Raw genomic sequence first — 24,490 nt, 5'->3', positions numbered from 1 at the left:
TGTGCTCAACTTTCTCACATTTGCAAGATTAAAAAAAAGTAGGTCAACTTATCAAAGTAGGGCCATGAAACAATGCTGGTTTGGAGTGGCTTTGAAAACAGCTTTGATACATTTTACATCAAAAGGATGCATTACAATGATATAATAAACCTCTGACACATTATAGCAACACCCATTGAATTTAATGACTATTTCAGAGATAAACAGAAGAAAGAACAGCTTTATTTCTGTTCAAAAGGCAAAATTAAGCAAACCGGCTTTATCTGTAAAACAATGCTTTGAAAATGTACAGTATGTGAACTTCTGCTATACTGACACTCTGCACAGACAGGCTGTAGGTATAGCAGACCCCAGCAAGAGGCTGACAAGCAGTACATTAATACCATCGTCTGTCAGACTCTGCCAAGTTCAGAATACAACGCAACTAACCACAACAATTTATCTGTGCTTTTCTTTTCTATAGATCTGTATTGATCTGTCTTTATTTATTTATTATTGCAGTGTGTGTGCACAAGCTATCTGTAACCTGCCACAATGGCTCCCACTGAAGAACTTCCCTTTAGGATTGATAATGTTTTTATTATTAATCTTTTTAAACATTACTTAAAACACCCTTATTGTATTTAAATCTACAGCGAGTCAGACTGCAAAGCAGTCCTCTTTACAGATGTTGAGAGACACCCACTGTCCACACATGGTGTGCATACATTCTGATTTACAGTGACTGCAGACCAGAAAAGTAAAATATTGCATTTGCATGCAAAAGCAATGCAAGTAAAACCCATGTGAATGCACCCAGGGGAGACCAGCACAGAACATTGTGGGATTCATTAGTTGCCAGAAAGCAGATGACTCACTGTGGTCTCCCTGACCTCTTAGTATTTGTTTTTCTCTCATTTATTCCTTGCCTCTATCACCGGTAAACTTAAACATTCACCGGAATGCCTGCTTATCATTCAACAGTACATCAACAGCGGAACAGACGGAACACCAGCTATAAAGGGAAAATAGACATGTAATTCACCTTTTCGAAATAAAAATGAGCAAAACTTAATTTAGCAAAAACATTGTTCGGGCTAGACCAACAATCACTCCTGCATTTTCCCTACAGCACCGAAGCAAATGAACTGGCAAGAAATTGTGTTTTAAAAGAAAATTATGGCTTCTGAGTGAGTGGTTCTTTATCTTGCAGAGCCTGCGCGGGGGGGCGGGGGGAACAGTGCACCCCCTCCCTCAGGCGGAGACTACAGTTGAGGTTTGAGGCTGCTCTGGTATTACCATATACACTCAGAGATTCACAAAAAATACTGTCACACCTCATACTGGCTGTGCCATGAATATCAATGGTTGCTCTCCTTTTGGGCTCCCTCTACTAAACAGACAGTGAAAAATGTTCATGCATGACTACGTTCCACCTGGCCCACTCCATATATCCAGTTTAATGGGATAATGAACACACAGTATAAAGGAATTGTGCATGACACCAAGCTGTTATGCACAATGCATGACTTATGTCACTGATTTGGCTCCTTCAAGAGACTATATTTTTGGTAGCTGTTTCAAGTAGTGTGGCTGTGACATTCCAACAAGTCACCTTGACAGTGGTGTGAATAATTTGGGTAATAAAAACAGCAATGGCACTCACTAGGCTCCGGAAAATAGCAGTTGTACCATGTGAAATATTCAGGGTAAATATTTTTTGCATTAGTCTGGGAATTATTTTGCTGACACATTTACAATGTTCACCACCCACACTCGTTTCAATTCTAGTTAGCTTGGTGAGGGAAGAATTCTCGCTCGGTGCTAATGGGGAAATGTAGTTTTCATCCAGAAATAATGCAGAAATAATTTGACTGAAATGTGTCTCGGGGGAATTTCCTTTTCGTCTCGTCGCTTTCTTGCAAGATCATCACCACTTCACAAACACAGCTGGAACTATTCTGACTGCCTTTTTGTCTGAAAGAGGCGCGATCGACAGAGGTGCCCTGTGCAGCCATCCAGGTGCTGAGCTTGGCACAGGTGCCAAGAAGAACCCTGTCAACCTCTCTGATACGCTTGCCTGTGTTCGAACAAAGAGGATGCTTACACACTGGCATAATTGAAAAGATCATGCCGTACCTGCATTTCCTCCCACCAGGCAGTTTCCATGTCTCTACAGCTGTGCGGGCAAAATATCCCAGGGAGAAATGTCATAAAAAAAAAAAAAAAAAAAAAAAAAAAAAAACAAGGGAAAAAAAATCACAAAGCCCGTAACAAGCACTGAAGCTGAATTAGCTATGTCTTTCTGGGAAACAATGGCCCTCATGGCATTGACAAGGGAGACCCATTGTGTTTTTGATCCCTAATCAGAGCAAAAGTACTCTGCGTGAGTTTTCTGAGATGGTCTACAAAGATGTGATTAAATAGGAAATAAATAAAGATTTTTAACAAAGAGAGAGAAGCACCAGATGTTAGCATGGCGCTCAGAATACCATGATCCCCAAAGACCGTTCACTCTGACAGGCATCGGGGGGTGAACGGCACAGCGAAACCTGCAAAATAAACAGCACATAATCCATCAAAGCTGACTCCTCCACTGGCTAGTCACCAAAAAAATGCTCACTGGATCCATTGTGGCCTCCTACATATTCCTGGTCTTATCGTGCTGTGATATGATTTTCGCGAAAGGAAGGGTCGCTCGCTTGTCTATTTATGATAGATAAGACTGTTACATAAACACTAAGTCACTTATGAAAAAAAGCTGCTCAAATGTCAAATTTGCATCGGTACCACAGGAGAAAGAAAGCGGTCAGTTCAATTATCCTCTCCTGGGAAATACTGCGACTGGCTCATTTTTCCATGAGACTTTTAATCAGTGTTAACACAATCATTTCAGGCAGACATTAGCATTGAACAGATAGATAGATAGATAGATAGATAGATAGATAGATAGATAGATAGATAGATAGATAGATAGATAGATAGATAGGAGAAATATAGATTGACAGACTGGATTTAAATATCAGGAGATTGCTTTATTGTACTAATTAGGAGAAGCAACAGAACAAACTAATCATCACTATTTCATTACATCTTTTTACTACCCAATTAATTCTGACCTAACAAAGGTTAAGCACTGTCTAGTGAACGCACTTCGACACACATGCAGGTTCTCTCTCTCTTTCTTCCTTTGCGATCCGATCCTGATCCCAGAGGGCATGTTTTATTCTCCTTTTGCCGGATTCCACATGAGGATCAAAGGTCAGGTTGAGAAACAGAACAACACTCTTCGAGGTGTCAGAGGATCCGTCTCACTCAAAGACACATAAACAGAGCAGATGTGAGGGTGCTGAAGACAGGCGAGCAGCCCTTATTAGCGATTTTCATTACAAACTTGCCACATGCAATCGATTAATGACACATGATATGATCCACAGAAATGCCATGATATCAGGCATAATTACTCACATCAGTGTGAGCTGGCTCGGCCTTGTATTGATGTTGCATTCCCATCTGCATTAATTAGGCCTTTCTGTGCACAGAATTCAGTTATAAAACAGTGCCGGCGCACATGCTCACTTGCATGAATAACAAAAGTATTCTGAAGAGTGTGGGGTTGAAAGCATGATTCCCTGTATGGGCAAAAGGACAGAAAAAGGTTTGGAAATGTGCTCAGCCGACAGATAGAAAGCATGGAGAATTTGTAGCGCAAACATGTGCTGTTAAATTGTAGCTCCAACAATCTATTTCACGCTCTGTGAATGGCAGTGTTGGTTCAGCACCACGGACAGTGACATGCGGCAGCTTTAAATCCACAGGCTCGAGCTGACATAGTTTTAAAGCCACTGTTTTTGTTCTGTTCGTCTTCCGCTCGATATCTATTTGCATTATCTTCGTGTAGAGAAGAAGCGGCGGCATGTTTTGCTTTTTAACTGTGCAATGCTCCAAAGGTGGCTGTGGGTTGGCTCTCAGAACTCTGCAGTGTTTTTTATTTACTCAAATGCACCTATGATCTCAGCACAAGGGTAAAAGCTACACTTTACATTCTGATAGTTCTTTCGAATAAAAGAAATGCAAGTTTCAAATAGTCGACACCTGATGTGTGAAAGGGTCCCTATAATGCTATGATGGATAAACGCACCTGAAAAAAAGCTTGAAGTGCATAAAGACTCCCAGATGACAGTGTACTCCGACTTTCTCGTCATTTCACTTTCGCTTATATGCACAGCAGACCGTGCAGTGGTTAATTCCCCCATTTCATTGGCAAAGTATTCCTGGTTTGAGTTCATGCAGAATTTGCATGTTCTTCCTGTGAATGCATGCACTTTCCCCAGATTCTCCCCTCTGTGGCCTGAATTCATTTGTAGTTGTTCAAAGCTGTTTTAATTGTCTTTTTCAAATTTAAAGGTGAAAAATAACTGGCTGTTTTGTTTTTAAACCAGGACACTTAAAGGGCTCTACATACGGCACACTGGAGCAGCAGAGCACCACAGCAGGAGCGGCAGTCCCGAGTCCTCAGGTATCCCAGCTCTGTTGGTTTTCTCCCCTCCCAGACAGTTAATAGCATTCACCTGGCATCCCAGGTGTAAAATAGTCCCTGTTAGATGGTTAGAATGAAAACCAGCAGGAACCTGGCTCCTGAGGACCAGGATTGAGAACCACTGCTGCAAAGATCATTTCTACACAGTTTCACAGCAGTGCCTTTCATGACTGGTCCTCAGGACCTAAAGTCCTGCTGGTTTTCTTTCTAAACATCTGAAGGGGGACTTTTTTAAGCCCAGTATGCCAGATAAATGCAATTATTTACCTTGGCGGAGAGAAAACGTGCGCACACCTGTTTCCAACAGACTGAGGAAGACAGCAGCCTTTTGTGTGAAAACACAGGACATAGCTAACTGTGTTGACATAGGGGAAATAAAAAGTTTTCAAAAATAAAACAAAATATCATTTGAAAAATAACATTATATGGAAGGGAGAATGGGACTGATTTGTCTTGTTGCCAGGATTAAACTAAATGACCTGACAAAGACTAGAGGGAAAAAAAAAAGCGCAGATAGCACAAATGCTGCCTTTGCATCATTTAAATGTCCCCAGCTTTCCACTCTTACACTAATGTTTGCGTTCTTACTCTGCCCTGTGGGGCCCTCAGCACATCCTGTGCTCCCATTGGCCTGGGCCGAGCTCAACATGCAAATTTATGAGGGGGGGGGGGGGGGGGGAGGGGGGAGTGGGCGGGGTCTGTTTATAAGAGTACGAGCTGACGTCACGGGACGGAGTGGCAGCTTTTGGATGATGGGAGGGGGGAGGGGGGTGTTTAAAAAATGAAAACATTAAAAAAAAAAAAACAACAACAAAAAAAACCAAATAAATAAGGTTGTTTCCGAACAAGGCGACTCAGGCTGCGAAAGAAGAGGATAGAGGAGCAGGGAGGGAGAATGAGCAGGAGGGGAGGGAAGAGAGGGAAGATATAACGGAGGAGGGGGGAGTGTACACTGTGCAGTTGACTACAGAGAGAGAGAGGGAGAAGGAGAGAGAGAGAGCGAGAGAGAGAGAGAGAGAGAGAGAGAGAGAGAGAGAGAGAGAGAGAGAGAGAGAGAGAGAGAGCAGCCCGCCGGCCCATTGAGGAAAGATGGCTACAGTCACTGCAAACGGAGTGCAGCAGGAGAATGGATTCAGCACCACGAACAGCGCCGGCAGGATGAACGGGCTTACCATCGGCCAGAACACCATTCCAATGAAGGACCACGACGCCATCAAGCTTTTCATCGGCCAGATTCCCAGAAACCTGGAGGAAAAAGACCTGAAACCCCTGTTTGAGGAATTCGGAAAGATATACGAACTCACTGTACTGAAAGACAGGTTTACGGGAATGCATAAAGGTTGGTTGTTTTGGTCTTCTCTTACTTTGTGCGATTAAAAAAAAACGCACACACACTCACACACACACACAGTGAGGGAAAGAGAAAGATTTGAAATAAAAATAATGGTCGCCCCAGTTCAGTTCGGGAAAAGTGTGTTAATGTACAGATGTTTGGGACAGAGTGGATACCCCGTGGAGCCTTCACGCGTACACACGCACGATTCTATACGGCGCGTGAGGGAGCGCGGAGGGGGAACACGTGGAAGTGAAAGGCTCGCGCGCGCAGGGTTAATTGTTACCGCCGATCCACGTGAATACTCTGAAAACGCCTTTGTGTGTTTACATTGACTATCATGTGCTGAGCATCCCCGTTAAGGCCGGTTAAGTGGGCGGGACAGAGGGGGATGTGTGGGTGGTGGTGGGAGGCATGTGCGGGGTCCTGTTATTTCACATTTCTTCACAACTTATATACGTATACAAAACACACACACACACACACACACACACACACACACACACACACACACACACACACACACACACACACACCCATCAGTGAGTCAGTTTGCACCATATTGCCTGAGAGGAATAAAAGCTTTCTGCGAAAAATCCAAGTCATTATCTGGCAATCAGCATGTGTGATTAAGGAGGTGCTGGCATGCTGCTTTTGACCTTTCAGCAGCTTCGTAGTTTTGCCTCCTTCTCGGACATCACTGTGCTGTGGAGAATACTATTTACACGGCAGCTGGATTGTAATGGTGCTCCGTGGGCGGGTTGCAGTCAGGAAGTACAAAGCAGGATAATAGTAGAGGCTGACATCCAGCATGCATCGTCCTCTGCTCACACACACCCCCACCGCTGCCTCCCCTCATTGTCCAAAAAGGACCGCGATCCGCGCTCACTTAGTAATTAGTCAGACAAGGCGCAGATAATCAGGGATCGATCAGTTCTAATGATAGTGATAATAATGAATGCCGCTGTGCGGTTTGGCTTTGTGTTTCAGACAAGCTTGGGGGCTGCTTTAACTGAGAAAAAAGAAAAGAAAAAGGAAGGAAAGGAAAGGAGGGGAAAAAAAGAGAAAGAAAAACCCTGCAAGTCCAAAAATAAAGTTCAGGTTTGGCCAAACGCACCGAAAGCCTCTTGATGAACAGTCCCTGTTTCAACCTGCTTTATTTCAATTTAAATGTTAATCATAAAAGAGAGAGAGAGAAAAAAAGTCTTGACCTGCACTGATTTCAGTCTTTATATATGTATATATATATATATATATATATATATATATATATATATGTATATATATATATATATTACTTTTCTGAAGAATAATACTCATTAAGATACATTAAATAACAACAATAAAAATCTTTTAGTTTTCTGTGAGGTAGTTTTTCAATTTAATAATATCACCATAAACATAAGCATATTGCTGAGTCTACAGTTTAACTAAAAGCTAAATCCTTTATTAAAAATACTCCAACACTGTGGCCGCTAGCTGTGATTGATCATTTTGATTGTAAATTATGTTGTATTTCTAAGTAGAATCTCTCTCTCCTTCTCTCTCCCTCCCACAAACCACAAACACACACACACACACACACACATGCGCCAGTGGCATTAAATTCAGTCGGCTTACTCACAGTAAAAATAATTCACAAGGCGGGCAAATTATGCATGATATGTAAGTCAGCGGCTACAGTTCATGATCTTATTGATCAGCACAAGTCAAGCACTCTTGTGGGAAAAACGAATGTGGGCTCAGCGTTGCTTTCTTGTGTGTGCAGCAGCCCTTAAGTTCTCCATGCACCACCTGTTCCTCCAGCCACCAGCTGCTGGTGCTCAACCAGCTCCTCCACCTTCCAGTGCTCCTCTTTGGAGCCCGATGATCGATTAAAACAATATTTCCGATGTTTGTGTTGTTTACGCCTGTCCTCGACATCCCTGAATGTCAACACTCCGGAGGATGGTTGCCTCGGGAAGGCTAATCCTGTTCCAAAGCCAGACTGTATGCCCGTTCAAATCATCCTCCACCAAGGCCACTCTGATGTATGCATTATGCCCACTTCATCCCGCGTGACATTCAAAGTCACTTTGGGAGCACAGGCGTGCACTTTTAATAAGATTTCGTCAATGCATTATATGGATGAGTTTTTCTTATTGGCCACTCATCTAAACCTTCTTCATGTCTCCTGCTGTGTCGATGTGTGATATCTGTGGACTGAAGCATGACAGTACACGGGTAAGAAAATGGGATTAGCGTCATTAACAATGAAGGAGTAGGTACAGTGTAAAATCAGCTCTGTCACTCAAGGAGAGGAGTTTAAACTACTACCTGAATGGCTATTATGAAACTGAGAAAAGTTTCTTTTTAATGCTACTGAAGGTAAAATGTAATTACTTTTTCAACTGCGGAAGTCCTCTGAAACATTCAAATTGAATTTTGTCATAAACAACACTTTAAGGTCAACACACTAACTTACACTAGCACGTAATAAAAGATAACTTTGAAATTTAATTTGCTCAGTACGATTATTTGTAGTAATTAAATAAAAGTTTAGAGCACCTAATAATTGAATCGCGTCCTGTCACTGTGAAGCTGTCCTTCCTCTTTTACCCCTCTAAATGATGGCAAAGCTGAATTCAACAGTAACTTTAAATTACTTTATTTTTTAATACATGTCCAGTATATGCTCTTTATTAGCACATAAAATACATTCCCATCCAAGGCATTCAGCCACTTTAGCTGCATAGTTGTGAAATACTTGCATTTTTAAGAAAGAGGGCATAAGTTATTACAATTCCCATTTGGATTATGGCTGAACAGCCAACATTATTATGTTCCCCTGGGTTCCACCGAGTTTATTCAGCATGAAGATATTTCGGCTATCAAAGGCACCTAACTGCTTCAGGGTTCTGGGACTTAAATATATAGTTTAAAGCTGCTGCAATCATTTTGATATTAACGAGAGAGCACGTGACCACTTGTTTGTTAAATGGGTCATGCAGAGTAATGAATCCTTGGGGAATTAACACCTGACTCTGCAGCTCAACAATGTGCTCAGGGTCACTCGAGTCTCTTTCAGTGTGCCCATTTGGTTTGCCGAGTGGCATCTTTATTGGTTTGCTTCACTCCTACGACTTTCTTTGTGCGTTTTTGTCTATTTTACAACTGTAATAACACAAATGTATAACATAAATTCTCAATAATATCCTCGTTTAGCACGGAACAACAGAAAGAAAAGGTTAGCAGCAGCAAAATTCATCGCAGGGACTAACATCCAGGTTAATAAGAGCATGAATATTAGGTTTACACACTAGGTGGTCAAAAAGGCTACCCAAATTATAAGAATTGCTGCCGGCCTGCTTTGTTTGCTATGACGTTTACTGAATTGTGATTCATGCAAGCTTTTTTTTTTTTTTTTTTTTTTTTTCTGGGGGGGTGCCAAAGTGCAGTGCAGAAAAAAATGTCAGGGTCAGGGGGTGCCATCCGATTTTTTTTACATTTTTTTTATCCACAGAAAAGTAACACTAAAAAACTGAATTTTTTTGTGGGGTGGTAGTGAAATTTGGAGGGCTGCATCTGCTAGGTCACTTCAAACCACATCGATTAAATCTATAAATACAGTCATACATTATTTCTTTACCACAGCTTTGGATGAAAAACCTTGTTTAGTCCAACTTTTTTTAGACCATTTTTAAAAATCAATTTTATGAGAGAAGGAGAAAAAATTCACTGTAATTGTAAAATATAAATCAAACAACAAAAGCGCCATATTGGTACCAGGTGCTGACAATAAAGACCTGTCAGCTACTTCACGTCAAAAACATCTGATATTTGAGAGCAGAACTGATCCAGCATCTATATAATAAATAATGCGCATGAAATTCGGAAGTCTGACATTCAACAAACAAATAGTACAGGGGCATACCAAGTTGGAGAAGTACAGTCTGCTTTGGAAAATACAGTAATTTTGAACATGTACACAGAACATGTACAAGCAGTGAACTGATTTTCTCTTTGCTCGACGGCCACTAACAATACATCATATTTGTCCGTATCAGTGAGTGTACAGAGTGTGTCTATCATATTAGTTTTAAAGCTTCAGACTGGAGTTAAATTATCCATCGGACTGCAGTTAGTGAACATCCTATTCTAATTATCCATAGATTTTCATCATTTCTACCGGTTGGCATCGAGACCTCTTGGGGATGTCAGATGAGGGATCGCTGATAGATGTAAGAATCACATGACTGTGTCAGACTAACTGCCAGCCATTAGAAATCTCTCAGATGATCTCCATCTCTTCAACTGCAGTCCAATGGATAGTTTCATTTCAACCTGATATTGTTCTGCTTGAATGAGCGGCATTAATCTGCTCAGACAAGTGTTGTAGCTGTGTAACTATTGCCAGAAGTGTAGTCGCAGAGAGCCTGAGTCATTTCTGTCTTCACACAATATAAGATTTTGCAGTAATCTTTTCCCTGCGTTATACATATTGCATAGTGGTTTAGAAAGTACTTTGCATGCTGTTTGGTTCACAAAAATGCATAATATGCCAATGGATAGTGGCAAGCTATTATGTCAAAGGCCCAGGAGGCTTCTAGTGTTGTAACATTATCACAAATTCAATCCAGAGTTTTTTTTTTCCTTTCTCCATAACACAAACCTTTTTCACAGCAGAGCAGCAGAGGAGTGGGAGAGGCTATAATCAGCTCGCCTCCATGATCTCTAAAAACATAAAGTTCATAAAGATTTAGTGCTGTGCCATAAATTTAGTTTGACTTCCACTTTGAAATCCCTCTTTGGGCTTAGTTTGTGGTTGAGAAGGATTTGATTTGTTTCAGATGGATGATGTATATGGCTGCTGGCATCAGTTAGTAAACCGTACCTAATGGATGATTTGCAGCACTACCTTTTTTCACAGCCCGAGTCCTGTGGCACAGAGCTGCACCATAATTATAGATTTAAGGGCAGATCAAAATATGTCATATTTGCTCATGACTAATTCATGCGGATTGTGCTGCAACAATGTGAACAGATGTCTTGTGCTCCGTGAATACTTACACTGGGTTTTTGGGGTGTCTCCAGGGACATTTCCGCATATCTGGGGAATTTTTTAATTTCCTGTACACTTGACTGGACAAGTACAACCGTATATAGTATTAGAGGACCACACTTTCATTTCTTCTTCTTCTTCCTTTTTTTTTTTTTTTTAAACCTGTGCGGCGGCTGTTTGACGCTGTTGCCTTTATCGGTGGTCTGATCATTTCTGTGCCGTTAGGGAGCCTTATACAGTGCGTGGGATGACTAGACACTATTGGCGGCGCACGGTGCTCGTCGGTGTGCCGTGCAGCCAGGTCGTGCTGTTTAACATCCATCATTCCGCTGAGCACTACATTATCATAATACTTAGTGTCAGTGCCAGAACGCATGCATTGTTCAGACATGCTGAATGTTAGCAGGGGGCAAATCTTTTGCTTGAGTAGCGTTATCTATCAATCCGTCTCTGATGCTGAGAGGAGGGACTCAGAGCTGCACCACACAGCCGGGTAGAAGAGATACAAAGAGTTGTTAAATATCCTCATCCATTCTCCTCTCCTCGGTAGGTCCATGCAGCGTAATCGGCTATAAATAGCTTGCCAAATGGACACAAAAACCCTTTCAGGCATTGAAATGTCAAAAATGGACCACAGTAGGGTGATAATATGTTATTTCAATGGATGTAACAACAAGCATTTCAGACACTTCTTTTCCATTTGTTTTGTTCGAGTTCTGAGTTTTTTTTTTTCGTGTGAAAGTCAGTAGTTGCAGCGATGGCCTGTGAGTCACGGAACCAGGCTTGCATTGGGAATTCTCCTCTGCAGGAGCGCTGCAAAGGATGCGTTGGACAGTGATTGACAGCTTGAGTCAGCTGAGTGACAGGTGTAGCTTAAGTCTACAGATGACCTCTTTGATCATTAGAAAGGAGGCTGCGTGTGAACCAGACAGCTCACGGCTCTGAACAGACCGCACCGAATGCAGATGTGTGGAAACAAGTGAAACATGCAGGTGATCGCGAGGTTAACACACACAGGAAGTGCGCCGATCAATTCTCATATCCCTGTTGCTCCGGCGCCCAGGAAAGGGTCCGCACGGTCCCACGCAGCATCCACTTGTTTGACAACACTGAAAAACAAAAAAACAGGAACAAAAAAAAAAAAAAATCTTTTGAGAAATTAATTTGTATTCTCTCCCAGTTTAATAAACATTCTTGTATCAGACATGTGAGGAGACTGAAGGAAAGCAAATTGCTCATGATTCATGAATTCACTGCTAATGAATTGAAATTTTATACAAATTTGTTCTGGAGTTATTTCAATTACAGGTACCTGATGCCTTAAAAAAAGCACAATTTACTGTTAATGCCTGGATGCATGCAATTGTGAGCCAATACTAATTTCCATTTTAAAACAAATTGTTAGAGAAAGCATTACAGGGGGGGGAAGTTCTTTAAGTAATTACCTAAAACGTGTCTTGCAAATGCAAAGACTAATTTCTCATTTCCTGCTTTCTCTTTGAAGCAGTTTGCAGGGTTTACTTTTTCATTTGCCTTAAACACAATTGGTTGAACTTTTGTCCCTCACTGAAATTATAGTGTGGTAAATTGTGTTTGATTACCAAAGTATTATTTTCACCCCACTTACCCTGCTCATCACAGGATGCCTTAAGTCCTTTCGCTGAACCTCCACCAAAGCTTACCCTTCATTTCTGATCCTCGCCCGTGCTCCCCTCCTTCGTTTCTTTTTTTATCCGAGCAACTTTTATCCCCACTTGTGGCCAGAAACTGGTTGATTCAAGCTTCACATAGGGCGGTTTAAACCCCGAGGCACTGCATAATTTTATAAATTAACACCCAGAAAAAAAAAAAAAATCTGTGATACTGTCAGTAACAGCTGTAAAACCAACCCCACTGAAATGAGTTAAGAAGCAAAGTCAATGAAACCTGTTGACCTCTTCACTTAGATGGATACCAGTGAAAAACAATTCCTGTTGCAGTTTTATGAATGTATTTAAAAAAAAAACATGTGATCATCAGAGCTGTACCAACCTGATCGCTGGTCCACACACACACACACACACACACACACACACACACACACACACACACACATATTACTGTAAAGAACATAAAAACAGCTTCTGCTTCTTGAGTTCTGTATCATAACGTTTCACAGCACATTATCTGTTCTCTTGCTTTCAAAATGAGTTTATTAAATGTAGGTTTGTGCTGAAAATCTGCGCATTTGTTTTAACCTGCATTTTATTCTACAGGAGTGAAGACGAGTGAAAAATGTTGTGTTTTGCACAAGTCTTCACGCATGACTGGATATTACACCACAGGGGCAACAATATTCGATCATTTGCCGGTATGAATGTAATCCCATGCCAATTAGTCAACTTAAAATTTTAAACTGACAGCTCTAACCTGCTGCCAGCTGCCGCGTTCTTGTTGCAGACAGTATCGCCGAGTCCCTCCTCATGTTCTGTGAGCTGAATGCTCATCTGTTTCACAACTGGCTTTCTCAGCCGCCGACTCCTCCGGGCTTCACGTGTCCCCTGAGCCGGCGCTGCTGGATGCGAAGCTTTCCTCAAGTCCTGCAGAAATTCCAGCGCTGCGAGGGAGTGGAGGCAGCAGCTGCACGGCCCCGCCGATATAAAGCGCCACGCTGCACAAGAGGTCCACTTTAACAAGTCATTTGAACTAATAGTATCAAGTGTTATTTTTCTTGAAGCAACTGCGCAGATTTGCAGCAGAGCAAAATTGCTGCACTTGTTTCAGATGCTGCTCCACTTGCTTTGGGCATGCTTCTGGAAACAGCAAAGTGTGGCGGAGGGTGCGCACAGATCATTTACTGAAGTAAAAGGAGCGGCACAAAAAACAATTAAACATTCTAAATACCAAATTTTATTTGACTAAATAAAATATAAACCATAGAAACTATCAAAAGACAAACTTTTACTCCTTCAGAATCACCATACATACAGTATTATATTGCCACATTATGAGTGTTTTTATTGATGCTTTTAGATGTAGGCAGTTATTCTCATTGGTAATAAGATACGGTGATACCTATATAATTATGATGTATGGTTGAAAAATGCATTTGGTCAAATTCAGTTATACAACCACTGCAGTGTAGTAAACAGCAATATTTTTTTTTCTTTATCTAAAATGGATTGCAGTAAAAAAAAAGATGCCATAAAAGCACAAAAGTCACGATATTGCTCCTCCGTGCAGGAAAAGGAGAGGGAATAGTAGTGATGATCTAGGAGTGCCTTGCTGCTGCTCGTGTTCCTTCTTTGTGGCGTCTGGTTCTCAGTCAGGCCTGACTGGAGCAGGGATACTCTTCGCCTTGGCGGGATTTGCTGGAATGGGTGGGTTAGGCTTCACTCCGCTCCACATGTCTTTTTACTGCACAGGTCTATTTCTCCTACATGGTGATTCAAGTAACTTCCCCCAAAACAGTGCCAAGGTAATGCATTTTAAAATCTAAGAGAAACAAAACCTGTTGACTCACAACACATTAATACTGACGATCACCCGACTGAGTCTCATACTCTGCATGTAACATCAAGTAGTAATTCTTGGCTGAATGATGGACTTCTTGTATTTTCTAAATATGCACAGCTGCTGGAGTCCATAAAGATTAGAAACGTCTGTAGGAGCCCCTCTAAATCTTTTATTGGGAAAAGTCTAATTTGTCTCTCTACAAAGACCTGCAGTGAGGCTGGGTGAGAAACATAAACCTCCTCTCATTGTCACCAATTCTGGGTTCAACATATCCTCATGGAATCTTGCATCCAAAATATTCGAAGGAGAGAGACCACTTCTCGAGAAACAAGTTTGATGCAATGTGTGTGGATATATTTAACGGGCAACCTGCTGGTCTCCAGTCTGATGCACAGATTACTCACTGCGCCTCAAATAGCTCAAATGTGAAGATTTTGTCGCTGAAGCACAGAGTATAATGAGGCTTTCAGTGAAAGTGAAGTTTATCCCAGGACAGAAGTTATGAGAACGAGATAAAAAAAAAAGAGAGAAAAAGACGACCTGGACGATCTGAACTGATTTGACTTGAGGTCATTTTGCACGAGTCTTTACTCACTGACACTCAACGCTGCTCACACTCGCGCACGATTTGTGACAAGAACAACTTCATTGAATCGTGATAAAATAAAGTCAAGACGTGCGCTGAACAATAAGCAGCAATACGGCTCCGTGGAAAACACCCAAAACATCTAAAGGTGATGGCAGAAGTGTGTCAGCCTGTTTGAGGGGACGTGCCCCGCGGGAGGCTCCGGCTCATGTTCCACAGTTTTGTCATGTCACATAGGATGAAGAGTGTATCCCCGGGCTCCCAAACTTTTGTGCTTTGCTGTTTCATCAGTGTCGTTTAGGTGATTTTTCCTCTTGAGTAACCGCCTAGTTGTGGAGGTGGGTGAAGGTTGTCGTGAAAGGGAGCTCTCTTGGCCGGGCGCCAGCGTGCGTTGCTGGCTTTTGGGGATGATGGGTGCTAGGCATGCTGGGTATCATCTGTGCGTGTGTGTGTGTGTGTGTGTGTGTGTGTGTGTGCGTCGTCTCCCATGGGAATCCTTGGCAGTAGGTGTGACATGTAGTAATGGGAAATTATGCTGCACAGTGCAAAACCTCCTCTGAACGGGGTCACCCACTGTCAGCTCTGCCAAGTGCGTAACAGAGCAACAACTCGCCCGGCCTTTACTGAAAGCTGTCACATTCCGGCTTAGGCAACTATTGACAATTAATTTACATTTGCCTGAAATGTTCCGACTTAAACAAGAGTCTCTGGGGATGTCTGAGGATACAGTTTCAACTCATCATGAGGGGCTTTTAATTGCTTGGCAGCTGAAGAACTGTATATGCAAACTGTTGTGTTTCAGTCACGGTGAAAATGATCTTTCATAAGTAGCATTGCGCATATTTTCTCTTATGAACTGAAATAAAAACAAACACTCTACGGTGACTAAGCTTTTTCTTTTTTCGCCTCCCCACCTGAATTTAACCTGAAGAAACACTGTCGTTTCTACACCTGTATGTGAAGGATTGTGCCGCTCTGTTACTTTTACTACATCAAATGAAATGAGGGAAAAGGTACAGAATTAGATGACAGCAACATAAAAGCAAAACAATATGGCAAACACTTTACTCTTATGAACAGTTAAGATATGCATGAGTTCACTAAATCTAATCTGAAAGGGTTGTCATATAAAAAAAAAAGTGCAATTTTAATCTCGGGCAGCATGTGATTTTCTCTGAGGGTATAGAGCTATTAACTTTAGAGAGCCACTTTCCAATTGTATGGATATATGAATTCCATTTTAATATAATGCATGTTTTGGCACTTGCTTGTAAAACTCCAGTAAGTGTAATATCTTGGCCACGTGCGGAACAGCATTACTTTCAATCTATGCACGTATTTGGAAGGTTAAAGTGTAGCTGGAAAAAAAAAAACAAAAAACTATGCCTTTGGGATGCCTGTAAAAAAATAAACAAAGCTGTTAGGCTCTCTCTCATTATCAACACTTGTTGGAAGTTTAATAGTACAGCCACTAAATTAGATTCAGACCCGTGTTTTGATCAACAAGTTCCACTTTGTAATGAGCCTTCGATCACTCTGCGCTGTCTAAATGGGTTTACATAAAGAGACGCTTCTTTTTATAATCCTCTGTACAACATATAAACCTGATGAGTAGTAAATGTTGAAATCCCCACATTATCATAACGACATAAATACGACTTTATACGTGCGTGATCCCATGCGACAGTTGAGGAGCCTGTAAAACGGGACTGGGGTTTTGGCTGCCGTCGCTCCTTTTCTCAGGTCACTTAAAGTAAAAAAGTGAAAGCAATTAAAGCATTGGTGCTGACTGGGAACACTTAATAAAATCAACAGTTTTTTTTTTCAAGTTGTTTTTTAAAATGCGGCACGACAACCACACTAAATACCGAGTCGTGGTTTTAGGTTGAAATGCTGGACCTATCAATATTTTCACATACAATGTTGTTATTACTCGTCATGTGAATCAATAAGCAATAGAAAGAATAACTCTTGGCATCCTAGATGTTTCCACTTAAAAAAAAAATAAAATTCTGAAAAAAGTTTGAAATATCTGGTAAGCCTTTTTATTTTGTCTAGAACTATTACAGACATCACACCTTCAGCACAGACGCCTCTTTGCTTATTTTTTTAATTTGAATTTGTCTCATTATACTTTTATTTTAAATACAGTCCCAGGATTTTCAAACATAAAAAAAACAAAAAAAAAATTCACACCATGCTCTGTAAAAAGTATCCTCTTGACCCCAGAAGTTTTTCCCGTTGCTACCAAAACTCTCTGCCACTCGAAGCAGAGGCCTTTCCTGCACCGTAAAACTTCTGACTGAGAAGATAAATTGATTTGATTATTGCTGATTTAATTCACTGAGCTATCATGACATGTTTGTAGGGTTTTTTTAAAAACATAATTATCTGATGTCCCAGATAAATGCTAGGTTCGTTCTGTGTCTAAAACTCGATGAAGCTTATTTAATTTCCTAACTCCGTCTTTGCTTCTACAACAAATATTAAAGAGTTATGAAAAAAAAAAAAAACTACTGAAGCTTCTTGCCAAATTCAACCTAAGAAGGCAGTCAGATTACAATTCACATCATGTTTATCTTTTCCAATTGCTAAATATACTTTAAAAATTAAATTCTATATGGTGTGTGATGGACGCTGCTGTTGCTCACAGTCATGTGTGTTTGGCTCCTGAGCTCTGCAGCCTGGAACTGGGTACCGCTGTATAAAAGATGGATGGACGGATTATATATTGAATGTATTTTCTGGTGAATTTGACCGTTTTCTATTACTGTATGTCTTCCCTGTATTTCTTCACTGTTTGTAACGATGATGTATAATAAATCCATCTTTCTCCTGTATCCCTGACACTGTAGGATGTGCCTTTCTAACATACTGTGCCAGAGAGTCAGCACTGAAGGCCCAGAGCGCCCTCCATGAACAGAAGACTCTGCCAGGGGTAAGTGCCCCCAATTTGCCCTCTGTCATAGGCTAAAGCCCCCGGGGCAGCCAGACTGGCATGGGAACCTGCATTAACATAGGAATTACATCACGTAGACGCCGACACACAGGAGGCTCATGGGGACACCGTATACATCAAGACACACACTCGGGCACACCGACAGCCGCAGATATGAAAACAGATGGAGAGAGTCACTCATACTTTCTCAGACGCTCCCTCGGCCTGCTTCTTGCTCATTCCAGCACACACACACACACACACACACACACACACACACACACACACACACACACTTTCTCACTTGCTCACCTCCAAACACACACACACATACGTGCAGACATACTAAAAGAGTGTGAGTGGCCTATCTCACCTTGCAGTGTCTTATTACACTAATCACCCCGCCGGAGATATTTGATAAGCGCTCCTTCATAACAGCCCGTGCCGTCCTTCCCCTGTCCTCTCACAATATGGCTGCCGCAGACACTAATTGCCTTGAGGAATCCCACTCTCATTATCACATATAATCAAACAGTAAGTATAAACAATCATTTTTACCATGTATATCACCATCTGGTGTTTTTGTTTTAATTCTTTCCCTGTTTTTTTTTTTTTTTTTTTTTTTTTCCGTTTTCCTTGCGATCTTCCGTAGTTTGCCTTTGGCGAGCGGGTAACTTTTTCAATTAAAATAATGGCCTCTTCAAACGACACAGGTAAAACGTACCCAGTAGTGGGCTCTTAAGCCCACCCAGGAGGAGACCCTCAATCTGGGATGAGCGTGAGCGTGCGGCGTCTATCTGCGCTCGATGAGTGTGAGGGGAATTCGACTGTCGCATCAGGAGAATTATCGAGGTGTGATTGAATTACGCCCGCAGGTCCCTAAGAAGGAGAAGCTGTTTCCAGTACCCGGGCTGCTCCCCAGCCCCCCCCAACCACCCAACACCCCCACTGTCCCCCCTCCTCTTTCTTTCACCACCCAGACAACCGCCCAGGTTGGAGCTTTAATCAGAGACTAAGGATATCCGTCTAAATCTCCCGGGGAGAGAAAGGAGTACAGAGAGATGGAGGGAGAGGAGACGAGGACTCAGCCGGGGGAAAGTCGGCATATGGAATAGTTTGCAAAGGAGGGCAGAGGTGATCGATGCATTGGTGGGAGCTCTGTGTTGTTCCTCACTGTTGGGTTAATCAGTTGTTTGCACTTCACTGCATATCATAGATACTTCACTGAACGTCGGGGGCATCAACACGCCGCGGCGGTAATGTCCCCGGGAGGCCGGGCTCCGCGGCTCCTCGCTGCCTCCTGCAGCTTCATAATGAGATGATAGCCATGATGGTCCTGGATAGGTGTTCCTGTCTTTATTGCCCTCATGGAGGGACATTCTTGTTTGTCTTCTATCTGGAAAGAGGTTAATGGCATGTTCTGTGGGGTTTGAGTAAACATTTCCCCTGTACAGCTCACAGCGAGGGGTCAGTCCTGCAATCTCAGACTGAGCACAGCCTGCATACAGAGGACTAATAAAGATGTTCTGTCTTTCTCTCTGCGGGTGCGTGCATGCGTGCGTGCGTGTGTGTGTGTGTGTGTGAGTGTGTGTAGTGGTAGATGGAGAGAGTGGGAGAGAAAACAAGGAGAGTGCGAGGGAGACAAAGACAGACAAAGACTTGGAGAGGTGACACTTCTGGACAAGCCTCATTGTCATTGTCATGGCCTGATGGTTTGAGATGCTCGCTCGTATAATGCTGCCATTTCAGAGGCTTCTCCAAACACAGTCTCAGACACGACTGTGCAGTCCGGTTGTGGCTGTGTGATTGTCAGGCAACCAAATGCAAATTTTTGTTCCAACAAGACATGTGGCATTTAAAAAAAAAAGACAAAAAGACAAAAAAGAAAAAAAAAATATCATCCCTTATTCCTCTTGAGGATAGATGAAGCAAAAATAACACAGGCATTGCCTAAAATATGTGTGTGTTTGTTTTTTGGCTCTGTCATGTTGTATGAGTTAGCTTTGAAGGAGCTTTGACAATCATGAGCCTAATGAATTATGTTCATCCCTTTCCCTACATATAAATGAGGTTCAGTTTGGAGATAGACTATACTTTCAACACTCATAAAGTGCTGCAGGCATTACTTATTTTTGTAGGCCAACATGGAAGTTAGCATCAATCTGGTTCATTTCACAGGAAGCCAAAAGGATTATACCATTGGCTTTCGGATTGTTGCAGAGAGTCAGCTCTGTGATAAACAACAGAACGCAGTTTGCCAGCTTTAATCATCACCAGTGAATAGCAGTTATATGGTGTCTGAAGCCTAAAAAACATTTCACAGGTCCAACTGCGTTAAAGTTGTAAGACTTCAGCTTTACCACCACAAACTGTCTAATGTGGAATTTATTCTAACACTGTTACTTCCACCAAACTCTCCCCCATTACCACAAGTTCAGGATGTTAAAAATCTCCAAAAAGTTTGTTGAGCGAGTCTGTAAAGGCCGACGAGTTCACATCCAGGGTGATGAAATAATGTCCTTGACAGTGTCTGTAGTCCAACTGAGTCTCTTCTTTGAAACTAACTTGAGTAAGACATGTGGAAACTTTGTGAATTACCAATGGGACGATTAAAAAAGCATTGACTTTGGGATGGTAAACCAAATGTGCAAAAGTGATAACTTAATTCTGGGTTTTACGATTAATGGAGGCAACACTCATACCAGGATTAAGTCTTTGTATGGCTTCCTCGCTTGTACTTAAAAGCTATTCAACATCTCTCGAAATCTCCAGAGGACAAAGAATGGGAGAATTTACTTTATGAACTTGCAGGTATGATTCAAATGTTAAAGCACTTTAAAAAAAAAAAAAAAAAAAAGAATGAGAAAGAGGATTTGTGAAGAAGGAGTCTGCTTGTGAGTTTGACGATCTGCTTTACTGGTGAGCATTTGGCTTTTGTTTTGCAACTTTGCACGGGCATTGTGGGGATGGCTGGCTTTTGACTCTTTGAGGTATCTGTGAAAAGGAAAAAACAGTCCCAGCTGAACAGAACACAGAGGTGATAAGAGCTTTTCGGCTTTGGTAGCATGATTCCATTTTCGTTGTCTTTCTCTCACGTTGTCGATGTGGTCTGACAGGACAAAAAAAAAAAAAGACAAAGCTGAAATATTAGATGTCATCTGAGACATGATTCATCCAGGACACACCGGCTGCATGTACAGGCTGAACTCCCATTACCGACTGTGAGAAGCACAAACTAAAAAATCTGGCTTTCCAGACATGAACGTGTAGGTAAGCAACTGTGTCAAACAACAGGAGAGTTGAAAGTCACATTGTATGTTAATTAGGAATAACACTGAGTAACTTGTTTGTGAGCGGCGGCATAATCACGCAGTGCGTTATTTACTGTGGTTGCCATAGCATAGCAGTCATGGTGGCTAATCTCCATATAAGCCGCAGTTTAGGTGATGCATATCGTACCAGTGCATGAAATACATGAGTTCATTTGATGGGATGAATAACTAATTTGTCTGCGCTGTTTTTGCTTGATGCAAAATAAAACACTCACCTGGCAGGGATGCCCTTACACAGACTGAGACCAGATGATCTACTTGTGTGTTCTTTCTGTGACACTTTGTTACGAAAACACATTTTTCCGTCACCGCACAGACATTTCCATATCAACAGACTCTACAAAGCAAGAGGACTGTGGGCTTAACGGCGAGACAGAGAGGAAGGAGAGCTAATATTCTGTGTTCTCAGCAGGAAGCTGCAACCATTACATCATCTCCAGATTGGAGATGAGTCTCAAATTTTCCATAATTCACATTCCTTTTATTTACCATGTCTTGTACTGAGCGCAACGCACTTGAATTGCCACCGGGGAATCTGGCTCTGTCTGTTGCGGCTGAAATGAGCTTTGTTTACATTGTTTGATTAATTGCATGTAAAGAGCATAATGAGCTCTTGATGTCCTGCGCATCAGATCCTGCTGCTACAGTTTGTACAGTCAATGTAATCAGGCTTCTCTGCCTCTTGCCCTCGGTGAGCTCGTGGTGCTGTTGTGTTTGTGCGTGCATTCGGCATATGTAGGGCAGGACGACGCTGTGCCTGGACAGGTTAAGTCATGCCTGTGAGTGATTTTTCTTTGGATCTGATTAATTCGCGGGACATTTATGCACAAACCTCGGCTCAATTAAAGCCTTGAACGTGGAATTAGTATTCTGTTTACATCAAGCTTATGCAACACAGGTATGTTGATCACAAAGAGTCCTGATGGCCAAATACTATTCTTTGATTGCCGATAAATTTCATGGCACTCGTTATTACTTTCTTTTTTGTCATGCCAATAAAGGATGAAAGTATAAATAGTATTTGCAGTTGTAGTACAGCTGTTTGCCAACTGCACTCCCAACATGGTACTGTTGGCGCCTCAAATCTTCAAATGAATTCCACTCTCTGCTTTCAGGGCCGTGCTGCTTTCTGCTCTCAGGTCAATTAGCTCTTGGTATTTGCATGTAACAAGCATGCTAATTGGGTGCTACTGAAGCCCAAAAGCCAATTAAAAATTTCTAGGAAAAAAAAAAAAAAAAAATCAAAACAAAAAAAAACACACATCCTACTTCTCTTTGTCTTCTTCTCTTTACCCTCCCCCATCTCTCCTGCGTGTTCATACCTCAACCACCGTCACTCACCCCGTTCCCTTTTTCTCACACTTCCCCTGTGGAGTACCGAGTGTGAGGTGCTGCCCCAACCTTATACTTGTCATTTATGTTGCGGTTTCTGCAGAGGGGTCCGCATTTCTCAGTTTCTGAGTGAGAGTACCAGCAGCACCTGACCCCTGTATTGATGACGAGGCAGCCAAGCGTGGCAGTGGAGAAGATAGGGGGAGAGAAAAGTTAGAAACTCACACTTTCTGAAGTGTTTCTTCTCAAATTTGAAAGGGTAAGCTTGAAGGTATCGGCTTTTGCCAAAGTGGGTAGCAAAATACTGGGGTTTCTAACATTTTTCTTCTCCTTCTGTGCATGAAAAGTGCAGAAAATTGACTTCAGTACATGTCACACAAAAATAGGTCAGGAGAAGATTGTGCAATACCAGTATTATGTGTCACTAAGCACAGTGCCATGGGGCCATGGATCACTGCATCTGTGTTCTTGACACTCTCTTAGTACATCACAGTACAGACGTGGCCACCAAACACCTGCTGTATGTCTCTGTCTGTACAATGTACACGGACAATGGACAACCAGAATTTTAACTTCACCAAAGGCACAGTCCTTTGTTGGGATCTTAAGTTGAAGCAAACAAATGAATTGGAATCAATGTTTGGATGTGACTATAAACAGAATGAGTTCCCTGTGATAGACGGGTGGTCTTTAAAGTAGGCGCCATACATTTGCCCATATCCACCTCCAGTGCCCTGCTGGATAAAGTGGTAAAGATGCTAAATCACTGAAAGTCAAAATTTAATTTAAAATAGGACAAAGAGTTCAAAAAATAGCTTGCAAACTTTGATTTTGCTGCTGGCCACATTTTTCCAAAAACCAGAGCAATAAAGAACGAGAAAAAGCTGAGTAATGTGAAAAAACTAGCCTGGTGGAACATCTCACAACTAATGAGGTTAAATGGGGTACAGGGAGCATTGCAAAAAGTCTGAGTCATTCAGAAACTATGGCGAGGATTCTGCAGAACACTGCATGGAGAAATAGAGTAACAATTAAAAAGGGTAGTTACCAGATGAACTTTTTTCGAACTTGACTTGATCTATGGTAAACAAAATCAGAAATACTTTATTCATTCTGCAATGGGGAAATTTGTTGCATCAGTAACGTGGAGTAAGGCACGGATATGGTATTGCAAAAAAAAGAAAAAAAGAAAAAAGGGAGCAGTAGTAATAATAACAATAATAGTTATAGCTATAATAATAATCATAATACAAAGAGCAATGATATTAAAGTGATGACATTGATGTGAGCAGTCAAAGTGAGCACTGTGTAATAATTAAAGTGTTATAATGTGAGCACTTTCAGCTGCATTGTGGGAGCCACATGGAGGGAGAATCTGTCGGAGCGTTAAAGTCCCACAGTTTGGGTGAAGCAATCTATCACTAAAGGTCAGGATGTCCTGCAAAGGCTGAGAGTCTTTGTCCAACAGGGATGAATGACAACCTGGAGATCATCCTCCTTTCACCCCCAAATAGTGTCATTAAAAGATTTAGAGAAATCGCCGCACACTGGGGACCAGGCCACGATCTCTGGGCTCTCAGGTTGCACTGCTTTAAAAAAACCACTGAAACCACGGAGTGGAAATCTCCTCATGTTCATGCTCATTTTGTGAAATCAGTCTTTATGAACAGGCTTTTTTGCTTCCACGGAAGAAATGTATAACTCAGAGATTCAGATGATAAATGAAGATGCTGCAGCTTTCTTGTGTCCCAAGCACATTTAAGTGTGTTGAATCAGTGAATCAAAATGTTAAATATTAAAGAGAAAAGTGGATCATGCAGCTTGTTATTAGTGTACAGCTTTGATCATCATGTCAGTTTCTGCTGCATTTCCATCAGTTAACAGCAGCTTTTAGCTCGTAGCAGCAGAGGTTGA

The 24,490-nt window shown here is 41.7% G+C and overlaps 1 protein-coding gene and 1 long non-coding RNA gene across 8 annotated transcripts in view; one reads left to right on the top strand and one right to left on the bottom strand.

Annotated features, from left to right (window-relative positions):
- Positions 1-294: 294 nt before the first annotated feature.
- On the bottom strand, positions 295-24,189 carry LOC115392989 (uncharacterized). Its single transcript, XR_003931914.1, has 3 exons — positions 23,939-24,189; positions 15,573-15,582; positions 295-306 (listed from the first exon to the last, which is right to left on the bottom strand). It is a non-coding gene; the product is annotated as an uncharacterized LOC115392989 (long non-coding RNA).
- The window catches only part of celf6 (CUGBP Elav-like family member 6), a 156,460-nt gene continuing 137,490 nt past the window's right edge, over positions 5,521-24,490 (top strand). For all 7 annotated transcript variants that reach the window (XM_030097611.1, XM_030097584.1, XM_030097601.1 and 4 more), the window contains exons 1-2: positions 5,521-5,858; positions 17,830-17,912. In XM_030097611.1, the coding sequence (XP_029953471.1) occupies positions 5,609-5,858; positions 17,830-17,912 (333 nt within the window). In that variant the 5' untranslated portion in view covers positions 5,521-5,608. The remainder of the gene's footprint in view (positions 5,859-17,829; positions 17,913-24,490) is intronic.

The sequence above is a fragment of the Salarias fasciatus genome, chromosome 1 (genome assembly GCF_902148845.1).
Source record: "Salarias fasciatus chromosome 1, fSalaFa1.1, whole genome shotgun sequence".
In the NCBI taxonomy this organism is placed as follows: Eukaryota; Metazoa; Chordata; class Actinopteri; order Blenniiformes; family Blenniidae; genus Salarias; species Salarias fasciatus.
This window is presented reverse-complemented; position numbering and strand designations above follow the sequence as displayed.